The sequence below is a fragment of the Ascaphus truei genome, chromosome 1, assembly GCF_040206685.1.
Source record: "Ascaphus truei isolate aAscTru1 chromosome 1, aAscTru1.hap1, whole genome shotgun sequence".
In the NCBI taxonomy this organism is placed as follows: Eukaryota; Metazoa; Chordata; class Amphibia; order Anura; family Ascaphidae; genus Ascaphus; species Ascaphus truei.
In genome coordinates this window covers 26,866,077-26,881,579 of record NC_134483.1, presented here as the reverse complement: position 1 = coordinate 26,881,579, position 15,503 = coordinate 26,866,077, and the positions used below count along the sequence as shown (strand labels likewise).

General features: G+C 42.5%; 1 protein-coding gene across 1 annotated transcript in view; it reads right to left on the bottom strand.

The window, feature by feature from the left end:
* Positions 1-11,177, bottom strand: part of LOC142468858 (uncharacterized) — a 44,870-nt gene extending 33,693 nt beyond the window's left edge. The window contains exons 1-3 of the mRNA XM_075575485.1: positions 11,140-11,177; positions 5,154-5,246; positions 301-456 (exon numbers count right to left, since the gene is read on the bottom strand). Of these exons, the coding sequence (XP_075431600.1) occupies positions 301-456; positions 5,154-5,211 (214 nt within the window). The 5' untranslated portion in view covers positions 5,212-5,246; positions 11,140-11,177. The remainder of the gene's footprint in view (positions 1-300; positions 457-5,153; positions 5,247-11,139) is intronic.
* Between the last annotated feature and the right edge of the window lie 4,326 nt (positions 11,178-15,503).

The window sequence follows — 15,503 nt, the reverse complement described above, 5'->3', positions numbered from 1 at the left end:
GCAGCATCATGGACCTGGTTCCGGGGTGAAATCCTATGATTTATTATTCACATTATGTATTACCCAATTACAGGTCACTAACTGAGGCACAGAAAGTCACATGGTTAAAAACCCTGACTCTAATAGTAGTTAATAAAACCCATAAAATGCTGTATGAAAAACCAGCACCTTAACCACAACACTGCTCCCCTCCTCACAGGAGGAGAAACTCAGCCATTCTAGGAAGTTTCCAAAACCCAAATAAGTGGAGCTTTCCTGTTCTGACATACATTTTTTCAGCATGGTGTTTTGAATCTTTACCTGGATTTAAGGAGCAGTGGATGGCTGATCCGATACGTGGAATCCCTGAAAATATTTCAGCCAGACTTTGCAGGACTTTATTGTAATTCTGCAGAATTTGATAAACTTGTTGATGGGTTGATACACCTGGGTCATCAATTGGCTTCTTGCTGCTCCCTTCACAGAAACAGGAGAAACAGAAATTTTTCAGTAAGTAATTGTGTTTTTGAGGTAAATGTAGTAGGGTTAGCAAGGCCTGCTTCTATTTTAGATATAAATCGCTGGCCAGAAACAGGTAAAGTATATTAGGTAATATGATATCATTTCTTTTGGTTCAAATACAATTTATTAATAAGATAATATTTGAAATATATCTTAGTAAGTCCACACAGTACTATTTAAGTTCTTACTTATTTTTGCACAGGTGCAGGTGGACAGAAAAATTTATAGTATGTAATGTATTAAATAAAATACTGAAATTACAAGAAGATCCATTTGTTCCTACAAAGAAATATTGGACTAAAGATTCACAGCTACAGTTCAAACATGGAGTAAAATAAGCACAGAAACCTTCAACTATCAAAGTAAAGGAATCCTGGTGCTCTTCATTTGTCTAAGCGACACATAGACAGGTCCCAGTGACACACGTCCCACACATCCATCGTCATGGCTGGGTTCATAAGGTTCGTCTGAGGTTGTTTAAAAAGTTCCCTCCAGTGGCTCCGTGGTTTCGGCTTTGAAGGCAGGGTACAGAAGGTGTGTGCACGATGTGCAGGGGGGATTGGTGTGAGATTCAGAAGGGGTGAATGATGTGTGATGCAGGGAGGGATTGATGTGAGATGCAGGGGGGGATTGATGTGAGATAAACAGGGGGGGATTGATGTGAGATTCAGAAGGGGTGAATGACGTGATGCAGGGAGGGATTGATGTGAGATGCAGGGGGGGATTGATGTGAGATACACAGTAGGATTGATGTGAAATGAAGGAAGGGGGGATTGATGTGAGATGCAGGGGGATAGGGGTGGATTGATGTGAGATGCAGGGGGTAATTGGGGAATTAATATGAGATGCAGGGAAGGGGAGTGTTGTGAGATGCAGGAGAGAAAGAGATGTGAGATTCAGAGGTTAAGGGTGATGTGAGATGCAGGGGGCGATTCAGGGGGAGGAAAGGGTGATGTGAGGTGCGGGGGGAGAGGGGGATATGTGAGATGTAGGGGTGTAGAGAGTGATGTGAGGTGCAGGGGGAGAGGGTGATGTGAGATGCAGGGGTGAGAGGGTGATGAAAGGTGCAGGGCGGGAAAGGGTGATGTTGGGTGCAGAGTGGGAGAGGGTGATGTGAGGTGCAGGGGAGGGAGAGTGTTATGTGAGGTGGAGAGGGAGATGTAAGGTGCCAGGGTGGAGGGTAATGTGAGGTGCCGGGGGTGGGAGAGCATGATGTGAGATGCAGCTAGGGGGAGAGTGTGATGTGAAGTCCAAGGGGGACAGGGTGATGAGTGGTGCAGTGTGGGATGGGAGGAGTGATGTTGGGGGGGGGGTATTATGTGTGTGGGTGAGGGGGAGAGATGGGGGTGTGAGATATAGAGGGGGAGTCTCGCCAAGTCCGCCAACACAGGAGGTGGGGTTTAGGCAATGGAGTCTGTTGTCCATTCAGTTTGAATGGGACTGCCAGGGACACCCGCTGTGTTAATCCAATGGTCCATTAGTCTGTCTTCAGAAATGTCACAAAAATGTTGCAGCATTACTGGGGTATTGCCCTGGATGTTCCCAGGCAAGTGTTCAGATAGTCATGGCTGCATCAGTAAATATGGGGTATGTGCCGCACACGCGCCTTCACAATCAAACTTCACTGTATTTTATCAATCAAATTGTACTTTCATGTTTATGATATTTATGGCATGAAACACATTTGAGAGTGTCAAAACACACAGAAGTTTTACTTAAAACGTTTGTCCTTGGAACACACCTCCTTTTTATCGTTGTTATATATTAGGTATAGTTATCCAAATTTTCGGAACCATCTCAGGGCCCCTTCATCAGGGAGGTGCCAAATGGCTAACCACTTGCATGCTCCAGTAGTGGGCCTGGGACAGGTGGCCTGACACCAAAGTACTCGGCCAAAGTCCTCAGCAGGAACATCATGACCCTGATAAAGCTAGGAGCGAGACCCCCAGTCAAGCTGATATGCTGGTCAAAGACGGATCAGCAACATTAGCAACCTTTTACCGTTGTACCACATCCTCAAACTGCAAACCCCCTTCTACGCCTGGTCACGCAAACTGACACTCCCACCTCAAATCTGTGAAAAAGGCCAGTGTTAGGTCCAAATTAAAGAGTTTGTCCTATTGTAGAAGAATGAGTAGCAAACCCCCCCTGTGACCTGAATCAATCCTTGCAGTATTAGGAGTGTAACTGGCTTCATGCTATCTGCCCACACCCTCATCTCCCCACTGCCACACCCAAACATCAATCCTGCTACAACCCGCTTAACTACAAAAGCCTTTGTAGGATCTTCCTGTACCAGTAACTTCATAAAAAAGGAAATTATCACCTGTTTCTTGCTCACTGACCCGCCCGCTAAGCCTTTCTCTTTAGCATAAGGACATACGTCAATACGTCAATACGGCCCCTAACTCTTACAAGTTTAGTCCCAGCTCCTCCGCCAACCCCTTATACTAACGCCAAGCAGCCACATAAGAGCCCCACGTACTCGAAGCCATGAAAGCGCGAACAAAGTCCATGTGAGGATCAGGTGCAGGTTCCGCTCCCGAGTTTGATCCAGACTTTGCTGCAGCTGGACCCAGCAACGAATCAGAGCTTTGATTCTAGTATCAACTTCTGTTGTGCAGCCATTTAGCTATTGGCTGTTCCTCCTTTATAGGCTCAGTGATTGCCTCTGCAAATCGGCTGAGCATATTAGTATTTTACTTGTGACGTCGTGCTGGTCACAAGCGCACTGTTTTGCCTTGTCCTGTCTTGTCTTGCTGTGCCTTGTTCTGCCTTGCTTTCTGTACCTTGTCTTGTAGTTCCTTACCTTATCCCAGGATATTGTCTATAACAATATATACTATCTCCAACCCTGGACCACAGTTAGTGACCCAAACTCTTTCCTACCTCTGACCAGTGAGTCTATCTACGTTCCTTACTTTTCCAACCCCGACCCGGATACCAACAACTATGAATCTGCATTCTGGATGCGACTTCACAGCGCCAGGTCGGTGTTTCTATATCCCCACCTCGACCTCTCGGTTCAGTCCAGTTTGTGGCGAGCACCCATTAGAGTCGATCACTGAACCATTCCCAAAAATCCACAACTCTACCAGGCATCGCGGGCCGATTCGCTCCTAATCCGGTGCCAAACTCCCGAATCCCACAAGCTATAACCGAGACAAAGCATCTTAAATGTTTTTCCCCACACCTGGGACATGTCGTCCTTTAAACGCTATGTTTAGCTAAAGGCAGGAAAGTATAAAACAGTGCAAAAGGACAAACACTGGGGTGGGCGGGGAATGCTTCCACCACCCCCATGTTAACTGACCAAAAAATTACTTCCCTGTTTGTGAACAGATGACCTCACAATCTCACCGCCACCAACGAGGGAAATAATTCTTAGAATGTCAGGTTCCTGATGAAATGGATCTCGTTACAGTCAACCATCCACCACTAAGCACACAACGTCCCATTGAAATAAGCCCCAAATCCTACCAATCTATGAACATCTGCAACTCTGAGTTAGAGGTTGGTCGCCCCTCCAATGGGTCCGCCAATTGTAGGACCCCAGAAATTCCATCCAGACCACCAAATCCTTGTAGATTTCTGCAGTGACCCAAATAAAGTGGTTTGGGCATTTAACCCCACCGTTGCTGCTGCCAATCACCTTCAAAACACACACCCCACCGACGTAATTATTGTCACAAAGAACAAATGGCCTATCAGCTACTGAAACTGCCTCTGTGATATCTTCCTTAGTGACATAAATTCTTCTAGAGAATCTACCAGTGATCAGCTTTTCCCGTGTTAGTCTGTACCCCAAGCGGACCGAGTTGTCCCATGGTTTTTCCTTCTGCAGTGGGACCCCATATTCGCATGCCATAGCCAAAAATTCAAACAGCCATCTGGCACACAAATCCCACCCCTAAGGAACACACAATACGCTGTGCTGGGTTTAATGTGGGCGGTTTGTGAGTAAAATGATATGATTAAGGGGGGAGGTGAAGATGGGGGGATTAATCAGGGGGGGGGGGGGGGTGCTCCTTTAATTTGTCCTGGCCTCCAAGATTCCTATTGGCGGCCCTGCCGGGCTTTACTGAATGAATAATGCTCTGAAATCAGACAAACAGCTTCCAGAACTGATGGGATTATCAGAGTCTTGGGCTATAATTGTACTTACAGCTGTACGTATGTAAAATGGGTACGTCATTTAATGTTAATTCTTGAATACTTAAACTTTCTAACTTAAATATATAGTTTTCAATAAATACATATAAAAACATTACTGTGCATTTTTGTAACTATAGTGGTCTGTTTGTAAGATATGACAATGCTAGGAATGAACACTGTAGTTCTGCACGTAGAATAGAAACACAACCTAATCTAATGTCGGTACCCGAAGCATAGGTCGATAGAGCGACAGAAAGTGATAACACTGGAATTTAAACATATTTCAACCCACTTCAAAGGCTAACTAATTACAGTACCACGAAGATATTGTGAGAAGTGCTAAAGCTAACTCATTGTCAGGGCACTGGGAATATGACAGTAACTCACATTAAAATGCTTTGTGCTCTTTAGTGAATCCAGCACACTGCTATGTCACATGATTTTGTGGTTATAACTTCATCAATATCTAAATAAAGCCGCACAGGGATGTATCTTACCTGAAACACTGAGCCCCAGCAGCAGGCACATAGTGGCAGCAATATGCTTCACAGTCATGGTCACGATGATAACGAGTCCACAGGTCACTAACTCTGAAAGAATAAAGGGGATATTCCAGTAGCTGCAAGTTGTGCATAACCACGTGGGAAATAATCTTTCTATAAGCCCTTTTCACACGTCCAAACCGTGCAGGACAGGCTCTTTTACAAGTAGAAAATAAAGAAAGTGCGGGTAACGTGCGCAACCAATTATCTGACCAAATAAATTATAACAGTGAAAGTCAATATCCAACTGTGATTGTGATCACCAAACTTGTGATTATATTCATACACAACCTTGTATATTAAGTGGAGCAAATGCTGGCGTCTGCTGCTATCAGTTTTAGGATGGCTCGACACCCCTAGAATGTATGCAACAAGAAGAAAAAAGTGCACAACACAATAGTGAAGTAAGTAATAAAAGTGTTAAATCATTTATAAGGTAATAAATCTGCGTACATCAATGAATTTAAAAGCAAGCATTTCGTGCATAAATGCTCGAGTTACCAGTAGCTGCGACAGGATAAGGTAGGTTCATACACTCCACATCTATGTGCTACAGCCGCTGGCTTATGGAACAGTAGAGTAAAATCCTCCAGTGTCAGTACACAGTCTCCAATCTATATGGGCATGGATCCCCCTCCTCCTTCTTCTCTCCTCTCTGTTTGGCAGCCTTGCCGGAAAGCAGCCGCCTCCAGAGCGGGCCTTTGGAGATGACGTCACCGGGGTCAGCGTGCTTGGTAACTGCATACACCGGATCACCAGCTGAGTAGTCTCGGCACAATGCGCATGCGTGACCGTCTCTGGTCTCAGCGATATGACGCTAGACAGCGCTCAAATTGCCGCGATTGGAATGGGGAAAAGGGTAAAACTATACACACAATGAATACCCCAACTCAGTGGTGCCAATGTTAGCCTCTAGAATTGGAATTTAGTACAGAAAAATCCAACGTGTTTCGTGGAGCAATGCCACTTCTTCAGGGAATATTCATGCGCCACAAAACGCGTCCTGTCAAAGGACCCACATACAGTAACCAATACACCAAAGGTGCATAGCATAACATTTTAACATTCACATCTCCTCAAAAAGGTGTCACTCTATACACTAATGGCACATCTACCCGGTCACCTCGCAGGGCTTTGTACCCCACACCTTATTTCCCAGAGTCCCAAGCGTTCTGCACCCACCCCTTAGACGTGATGAGTGCCTGTTTGGTACCGGTAACGGTGGTGCACTCCCGACTGTACATGCCCGAGGCTCCTGCACATGGGTACCGCAGAACTGAAGAGGACCCATCTGTATCAAGCGCTGAAGCCTCAGCGATGGCGTCCTCCTGGTGGATGGTCTCCCTCTGATGACCTCACCACCCAGATAGTCTCTGTCTCTGCAGAGAATGATTCCCTGCAAACACTGACCCTTCTTGTCAGAGCACGCAGCACTGCACCTGTGTCCCTGACTAAACTGACTGCTAACCGGGCAACTCCAAATATCATGGTTTGGAAGAATAGTCTCGATCAAAATGAATGTCCTTCCAAGGCTACTTTATTTCTTCCAAACACTCCCCGTAGTCATCCCACTAAGAGCTCTGAAAAACATATAGGCCCTTATGTTCCAATTCATCTGGAATGATAGAAGACCGAGGGTCCCCAGATCGGTTAATCTCTCATTAAAAATGAGGAGGGATCTGGGGGTCCTCGATGTCATCAGGTATTATCTCGCAGCGCAGCTGAAGCAGGCTGTAGTTTGGAATTACGACCCGGCCTCTTCCTGCTGGCTTCAGATAGAATAACACTATGCAGCTCCATCCAAACTTCAGGTTCTACTATGGTCCCAGGGAGGAAAGGAAGGAGGACCACGGAGGTTTGAGCTAGGAGCAATGAGATGCACGTGGACGTATGGCTCACAAACAAAGGAAATATGGCCTGCTAGCTACCCCGTCTCAAATCACCCCGATCTTTAGAAACCCAAACTTCTCGCCCGGGTGTTCTAAAAAACAATTTGGCCAATTTCAGGGTCTTGGCATAAGACTGGTTGCTGATCTGCTGAAGAATGAAGAGATCCTGTCCTTCCAAGAACTACGAGACAAATATCAATCACAAAACCTTCACTTGGCGCTGCGGCAAGGTGAAGGATATGGTCGTGGATAAAGTTCTTCTTTTAGGTGATTACCTCAAGAGAGGAAGACAAGACATGCAAAAAACACTGCAATAGTGCATTACCCAGGGCATTACCCAGGACTTTAAAACTACACTGGGTGTCATCCAAAGTAATTAGGAGTTGTCAATCACCATAATTGAATGAACTGGAGTATATATAGAAGATACTGGACACCTAACAAGCTCCTATTGAACCCCCAAAATAACCACAACATATATATAAGCATATGAGTGTCACAGAGGAGTGCTACTGAGCATGGCAATATATATTTTTTAAGCTCACCCCCTCCCACATTTAAATGGTTAAGGGCTCACTCCATAGCATCTTCCACACAGTGGAACTTGTTTGCTTGCAGGATGGTTGTGACAACTCTAATACAGAGTGCTTTTCCTAGTAATGTACAGGTTAATAAAGGCTTCAATCAGACTTAGAACTTTGCAACTAATATTGACAGATTTACTATAAATCATTCTTCCTGTTATTACACAGGTTATTAAGAATTTATATTAGCGTTAGGGACCCCTGATTTGTGGTCTGCTGTGAAGTTGGCTCAGGGGCTTACAACAATTTTGCCAAAAATGTCAAACTAAAAGACCATTTTATTTAATAGATATTTATACCTATATATTTAGGCACTGTACCGTGTATGAGTTTCACTGGATGTGCTAAAACTGAGCTTTGTATATATAGCAGCACAGACACATGCAGCATCTATTCCTGACGAAGAAACCCACTATTAGGAGTTTTGAAACACGTTGGAGGTTTTTTGGCATCGCAGGGACACCGTAGAAATGAAATTCAGGAGGTGACGTCAGCAGAGGAACCGATCGACCAGACTCTGGCAGCAGCAGACTCTGAGTATAGAAGGCGATTCTCCCCCAGTGACTGGCTTATTTCACCCCACAGCGAGCGGTACACCTGGCGAAAAGACCCTAAAACCAATGTGCATGTCCTAGTCACCTTTGGTGAGTAGGATTTCAATTTTTATCAATTTTTATCAAGGCGGAGCAAGATCTATCTTCCAAGTGCAGCAGCACATGAAAGTTTTATATTGAATTGTCTATGTTCTTTTATTATGTTGTGTAATTGTTTTACATTAAATTGTTTTACATTAAATTGCTCTGTTTAATCTATATTGTCCCTGGGTAATGCACTATTGCAGTGTTTTTTGCATGTCTTGTCTTCCTCTCTTGAGGTAATCACCTAAAAGAAGAACTTTATCCACGACCATATCCTTCACCTTGCCGCAGCGCCACAGGAGGTTTTTTCCATCCATACTTCTACATCTGGTTGGGAGAGACCAGAACAACATTTTGGGCAGCTCCAGGACTACCTTTTGGACTTTGCATCACAGGTTTTTCTAATTGTCACATGTATTGATTTGATTTTCTTTTGTTCACATTAGCGCTATTTTGCACTTATATTTTCACAAAACCTTCACTTGTTTAAGTTCTTACAAATCAGGCACTTCCTGCTTTCACTCTCCCAAAACTCCAAATTCCCACCCACTAGATTCGAAACCCTATGCAGTAAAGGCAGTTACCAAAGAGGACTAATATCCGAGATCTATAGGGGGATAGAGTCAACATCAGACACACCGACCCACCATTATATGCAAAAATGGACCGAGGACCTTAATGTACAAATAGAGAGGGATGAGTGGGAGGACATCTGGGAGATGGCTGCAAAAACCTCAATCTGCACAGTACCAAAAGAGAATATCTATAAAATTCTATTCCAGTGGTACCTAACCCCGGCTAGACTGAGCCAGATCTTCTCCGGCACACCTGACCTGTGCTGGAGGGGATGTGGTCAAAAGGGCGACATGGCCCATAGTTTGTGGTCATGTCCAGAGATACAGAGGTTCTGGGCAAATATCCAGTTGTTGCTCCACGAGACCAAGGGGATTCTCTTCCCCCTTGCCCTGGTGCTGAGCAAACCCTTCAATGACCTGCCCCCGCCGATGAGTAGATTGGTCTCATCTATCCTGACTACGGCTAGATGCTCAATTGCGGCAGCCTGGAAGCAGACTAAAGCCCCCGCAAGAAATACGGTAATTAGGAGGATAGACAAAGTAATGTCTATGGAGAAGCTCACAGCCATGCTCCACACAAAAATTGAACGACCCACAGGCATATTGTAGCCTGGATAAATATCCCACTAGTACTTACCTCTTGGAGCTTCTTGGTCTCATTGAACTAGGAACTGATATGGAGTCATCTTTTCTGTATAATTTACATCCCACTGTGCCTATTTATCACCATCTCTCAAAGATCCATAAGTCTCTGGTCTGCCATCCTTGAATCTTTGGGAGATGGTTTTTCTAGGTGTGTGGATTCTTTTTTACAACCTTTGGTGAGAGGTCTCCTTTCCTACTTGAGAGATTCATCAAAATTACTTTCTATTATTCAGGATATCACTTCATGTAACACGTACACCTGGGTCACATTAGATGTTATTTCTTTATACACATATTTAATATAAGGTATTAAGGCCATTAGTAACTTTTTGAGTAGTTCTAATTTACACACCTCACAGAGTACTTTTATATTAGATTCCATTATATTTTTATTACAGCACAATAATTTTCTTTTTGATAAACAATTTTATTTACAAAAACAAGGCACAGCTATGGGCACCTCTTTTGCACCCTCTTATGCAAATTTGTTTATGGGTCTTTGGGAGTCCATTCACATTTTCGGTGATACTAATTTATTTTGTAAAAATATTATTTTTTATAGCCATTACATAGATGATTTACTTTTAATTTGGCAGGGAGACACTCAGACAACTGTAGTAACATTACAGTTACTAACTGCATTATCAACCACAAGGAGTTTATATTTACATCCCCCTTCAATTTGAGCAGATTTATTTTAAGTATACATTTTACTCTACGATGCATTGATAATTCCTTTCTTTAAGCAAGCTTATATTCTTCAATCAATTACAGACGGTTATTTTGTTTTCATGATTTTGAAGAACTGAATCAAAGAACTGTGTTTATATTTTTCTTACAATTTGTATACACAGCTCTAATTCTCTATAGGACACATAGATACTTGACTAGTAATTAAAGTTACTAAATAGCATATACTCATCTCTCCTTCCCTACAGAACAAATACTGTACAGAGTACGGGACTAGTAATTACAGTTATTAAATATCAATCTATTATATGTTAATATGGAATGTTGGACATGGTAATAGTGATTGGACCTCTCATAATATTTTTATGTTTTACCCTAATCTATGTCACACAATCACCATCTTGCAGATTCAGGACTCTTTTTTTTAAATGGCCTTTCAGTTTGTGTACCTCAGAATATAGTTTATTCACTTAAAAGCTTATTTTGATCTCCTAAATATGATTTAATGTTTTCTTTTAATACATCCTTTTCCCATATTAGGACCAGACAGCACTGAGACATCTATAGCCATATATATCCAGCTTAGCGTGTAAGTGAGTTACATTGGCCGGCCACTGAAAGGCGACTATCTCGTGCTCTGCATTGGTATCAACTAAACACACTAATATCATTTTCATCTCTTTGTTTAAAAAAAAACAGGAGATTTTTTTCTCAAAAATAATAATATAAAAATGTGCAATTGAAGTTGAAGCAATAATTGGACAACGGATTGCATTTGAATTGAACTGTGTTCATAATGTTTGTTTTCCATATACTGTAAATACAGAAATTATTTGTCTTCTAAAAATGAAAGTGAGTGTGACATACAGTAGATCTATGGTTTAATATATAAATTTATAGACATGTACAGTGTATATTACCTGCAGCTTCTGTCGCTTGTCTTTCACTGGCTCCTCCGATTTCAATGTCTGTAGCAGTATCTCATATTTATAGTCATATTTAACATGAAGACATGTTTGCTCATTTGTTTTAAATTTGGCAACCGGCTACATTTTACAGTGGATTCAGCAATATCAAGTTGTTAATGGTTATTGTCCTAGTTGTATTGACATTGGCATGCATGAAGAACATTGTTGCATAGAGTGTTCATCAGGAAAAATTGGAAAACTCTCACATAGGGAATGAGTGGCATTTGCAATAAGGCATATTCATTCAATTCCAATAAGTGCTGCTTTTGTACAGATTTGTATTTCAACATACCCATTAAGCCCGTGTCCTAACTGTGTGTTAACTGTTTTATTTTTAATGCAAATTGACAATGTCTATGAAATTCCATGTGATCTGCAAATATTGTGTGCAAATGATTACCTCCCAAACTTACAGTATATTTTTATGGACAAATCATTAAGCTTATCTAGCCTCCCACATTTAAATGGTTAAAAGCTCACTCCATAGCATCTCCCACTCTCAGGGGAACTTGCCTGCTTGCAGTATGATTGTGACAAATCTAATACAGAGTGCTTTTCCTGGTAATGTACAGGCTAATAAAAGCTTCAATCAGACTTAGAACTTTGTAACTAATATTGACCGATTTATTATAAATCATTCTTCCTGGTAATGCACAGGTTATTAAGAATTTATATTAGTGTTAGGGACCCTTGAGATGTGGTCTGCCGTGCAGTGGCTCAGGGGCTTACAACAATTTGGCCAAAATGTTAAACTAAAAGACCATTTTATTTAATAGATATTTATAGATATATATTTAAGCACTGTACCGTGTATAAGTTTCACTGGATGTGCACTGAGCTCTGTCTGTATTTTATGTTCTGTCTCTGGTTTTAAATATATATTGCCATGCTCAGTAGCACTCTGCTGTGACACTTATATGCTTATATATATGTTGTGGTTATTTTGGGGGTTCAATATGAGCTTGTAGGTGTCCTGTATATTTTACAATTCTTGTTCAGCTGGTCTTAGCTGATTGGAGGGTGGCAACATCCTACCTAATTGAAGCTCACCCCCTCCCACATTTAAATGGTTAAAAGCTCACTCCATAGCATCTCCCACTCTCAGGGGAACTTGCCTGCTTGCAGTATGATTGTGACAAATCTAATACAGAGTGCTTTTCCTGGTAATGTACAGGTTAATAAAAGCTTCAATCAGACTTATAACTTTGCAACTAATTTTGACAGATTTATTGTAAATCATTCTTCCTGGTAATGCACAGGTTATAAAGAATTTAGATTAGTGTTAGGGACCCTTGAAATGTGGTCTGCCGTGCAGTGGCTTAGGGGCTTACAACAATTTGGCCAAAATGTTAAACTAAAAGACCAGTTTATTTAATAGATATTTATACATTTAGATGTAGCCATGACCCCTGATTCACCCCGAGGAGTGGGAGGTTGCGCTTGCAAGGAATAGTGGCAAAGCCCGCGAAGGAGGAGAGTACATTTGGCGGGAGAAGAGCAGTCCCTTGACCCAGCAGCCCTACGGGGAGGGTCAGGTGAGAGCGTTTAGCCTATGGGAGGAGTTGCCAGGCATATAGGCAGGGATTGCGCGCACGTGGAGGAAGAGCTTAATGGAGAGACGAGGAGACGGAGATACTGTGCTGGGAGGTTGTACCCCCCCAAGCGCAGGCAAGGTGCCCCCTGGCCCAGTTAGCCCTGAGTCACCGTAGAGACAAGCTGAGCTATGGACACCCTTTGTGAGGGCTTTACCCGCTAACTATTGCAGTATTCGGGACTACCCTGTCAAGGAGAAGCACCCCATATCATAGCGTTGGATCCTCAGAGACTCTTTTCAAAGAACCATAGCAGTTCCGAGCACCGGAGTGCTCGGCAGGTATTTCATCAAGTGCACCAACTTTACCCTTTCAATCACCTAAGACCTAGTAGCTGCGCAGTCACCCATACACATACGCACTGCCGTTGGGAACGAGAGAACTGTTTAGTGTATTGGACACGGGGTGGGAAAACCCGGTGGCGGGATTGGGGGAAAGTACTTTTGGTGTCCGCCGAGGCGCATGTTATTGTGGCGTTCGCCGAGGCGCATAGATGTGGACGTCCTCCGTGGCGTGCTAAATGTTTTGTACCAGCACATCGGAATGTCATGGCATGTAATGTATCGTAAGGTTGACCTATTAGTAAACGAGATTGGTTTTATAACATGGTCGTGTAAGAGAAATTCTTGTATAGAGGTTCTGCGAAGACTAACTCCCCCTTTGGCGGGATCTGTCGCAGGTGGAGGCGCTGCACCGAACCTATATATATATATATATATATTGTATGCACCCCGGGCTCTCCGTGGCAGAGGCTCAGGCCCTGTAAGTCAGCAGGTAACACAGCACAGAGTAACACGCTTGCCAAGTGATAGGAAGCAGGGTTAAATATATTTAGGCACTGTACCGTGTATAAGTTTCACTGGATGTGCACTGAACTCTGCCTGTGTTTTATGTTCTGTCTCTGGTTTTAAATTTATGCATAGAGTGTTCATCAGGAAAAATTGGAATAAGGCATATTCATTCAATACCAATAAGTGCTGCTTTTGTACAGATTTGCATTTCACCATGCCTATTAAGCCCGTGTCCAAACTGTGTGTTAACAAATTGACAATGTCTATAAAATTCCATGTGATCTGCAAATATTGTGTGCAAATGACTACTTCCCAAATTTACAGTATATTTTTATGGACAAATCATTAAGCTTATGTAGCCCCCTGTCCCTATGCCTATAGGAAACTGTGGGTGATTACGCGTGCTGCTGTTACCTGTGAGACTCACAGGAGTCCAAGCATCTGCCTATGGGGGTCTGGGGTACTATATCCCGTGGTGCAGCGCCTCCACCCATCAGGATCCCAGTGTAAGCGTGATGACTCCTCATAGGACACAATACCTACTATAAAACCTGTTATAATATAACGGCTTTAGTGTATTACAGTATAACAAAGATAACAAGATATATAATATCAATTCAATACAATGCACAATGCACTAACTGGCAGGACAGGACATATCTGAACATGTCACTCCTCTTCCATGCTAGTCACTCCTCGGGGACCCCCTACTTCCCGAGATACAGGCCCTGTTATTGGGTGCCAGTATATCCTATGCATTTTATTCCCATGGTCACGTGACACGGACATTTAATGCATAGGAGATACCGGCACCCAATAACAGGGCCTGTATCTCGGGAAGTAGGGGGTCCCTGAGGCTATTTGCTATGGTAATAAAGTTTACTGTAAATTAATTTTTATTGCATAGGATTCATGACAGGGGTCTCTGGTGCTAATATTAATGGATTTCAGCTCCAGAGATTCCCGGCATCAATCCTATGCAGTAAAATTGCATTTTTTTTCTTAAATCCCACACTTAATTTTGTACACTTTGCCATCCCTGTAATCTCCTAAATCCCTATTAAATTTCTTCTTTTTCAGAATAATTAAATCTACCTCCTATTTGTTGAAATCTGTTTTCATAGATTTAACTTTTTCTGGGCTTACATTCTCCACCTCTTTTTTCAAGGATTCAATATTCGGAGTAATTTATTTAAAAACGGTTTCATCATGCAAGATCAAGATGTTGAGGATTTCAATAGAACAAGTAGTGAGGGCAGATTCCCATTTATCTTTTAAGTTCTAAATCAGTAAATGGGAAAGCAGGAACAATCTGAATACAGAACCCCCTTGGTATTAACTTATTTTTGAGGTATCTATCTAAAGTAATTATATTCCACCATGTACGTACTTGTTTATAGAGTACATTTGTAAGTGCCTTTATTTGGTCATACCCTGAAACATCTAGCAAGGGTGTACTTGTAGCAACAGTTCTGCATCAACACAAAAAATTGAATCAGCAAGTCGCCGCTGTTCATTATCTAAAAAATCCATAATAACTTTAAATAGATTAAGTGATTTGAGCAGGTAAAAAGAATGACACTTAAGTCACAGAATAAGATAGAGACACACTGATAACCACACCAAAAAATCACTACTGTAATAGTAATAAATTACAATAAACCACAAAGTAGAGCAAAAATAATGCCAGTGGTGGTGCAAAGGGGAAAGAAAAATTCAAAACACATGTAACGGGTATTCTCCCACCCAACACACAGGCCTGAGCCTCCACTTGCTGGGAACCTGGGGTGCTCTCTGGAACGTTTCTTGATCAGCGCCTCCACCTGTGCAGGATTCTAGGAGTATAGAATGTCCCCTACACAGGACCCGCATATACTAATCACATACACTGGAGTATCGGTATAACCATTTACTATATGCAGCATCAACATAA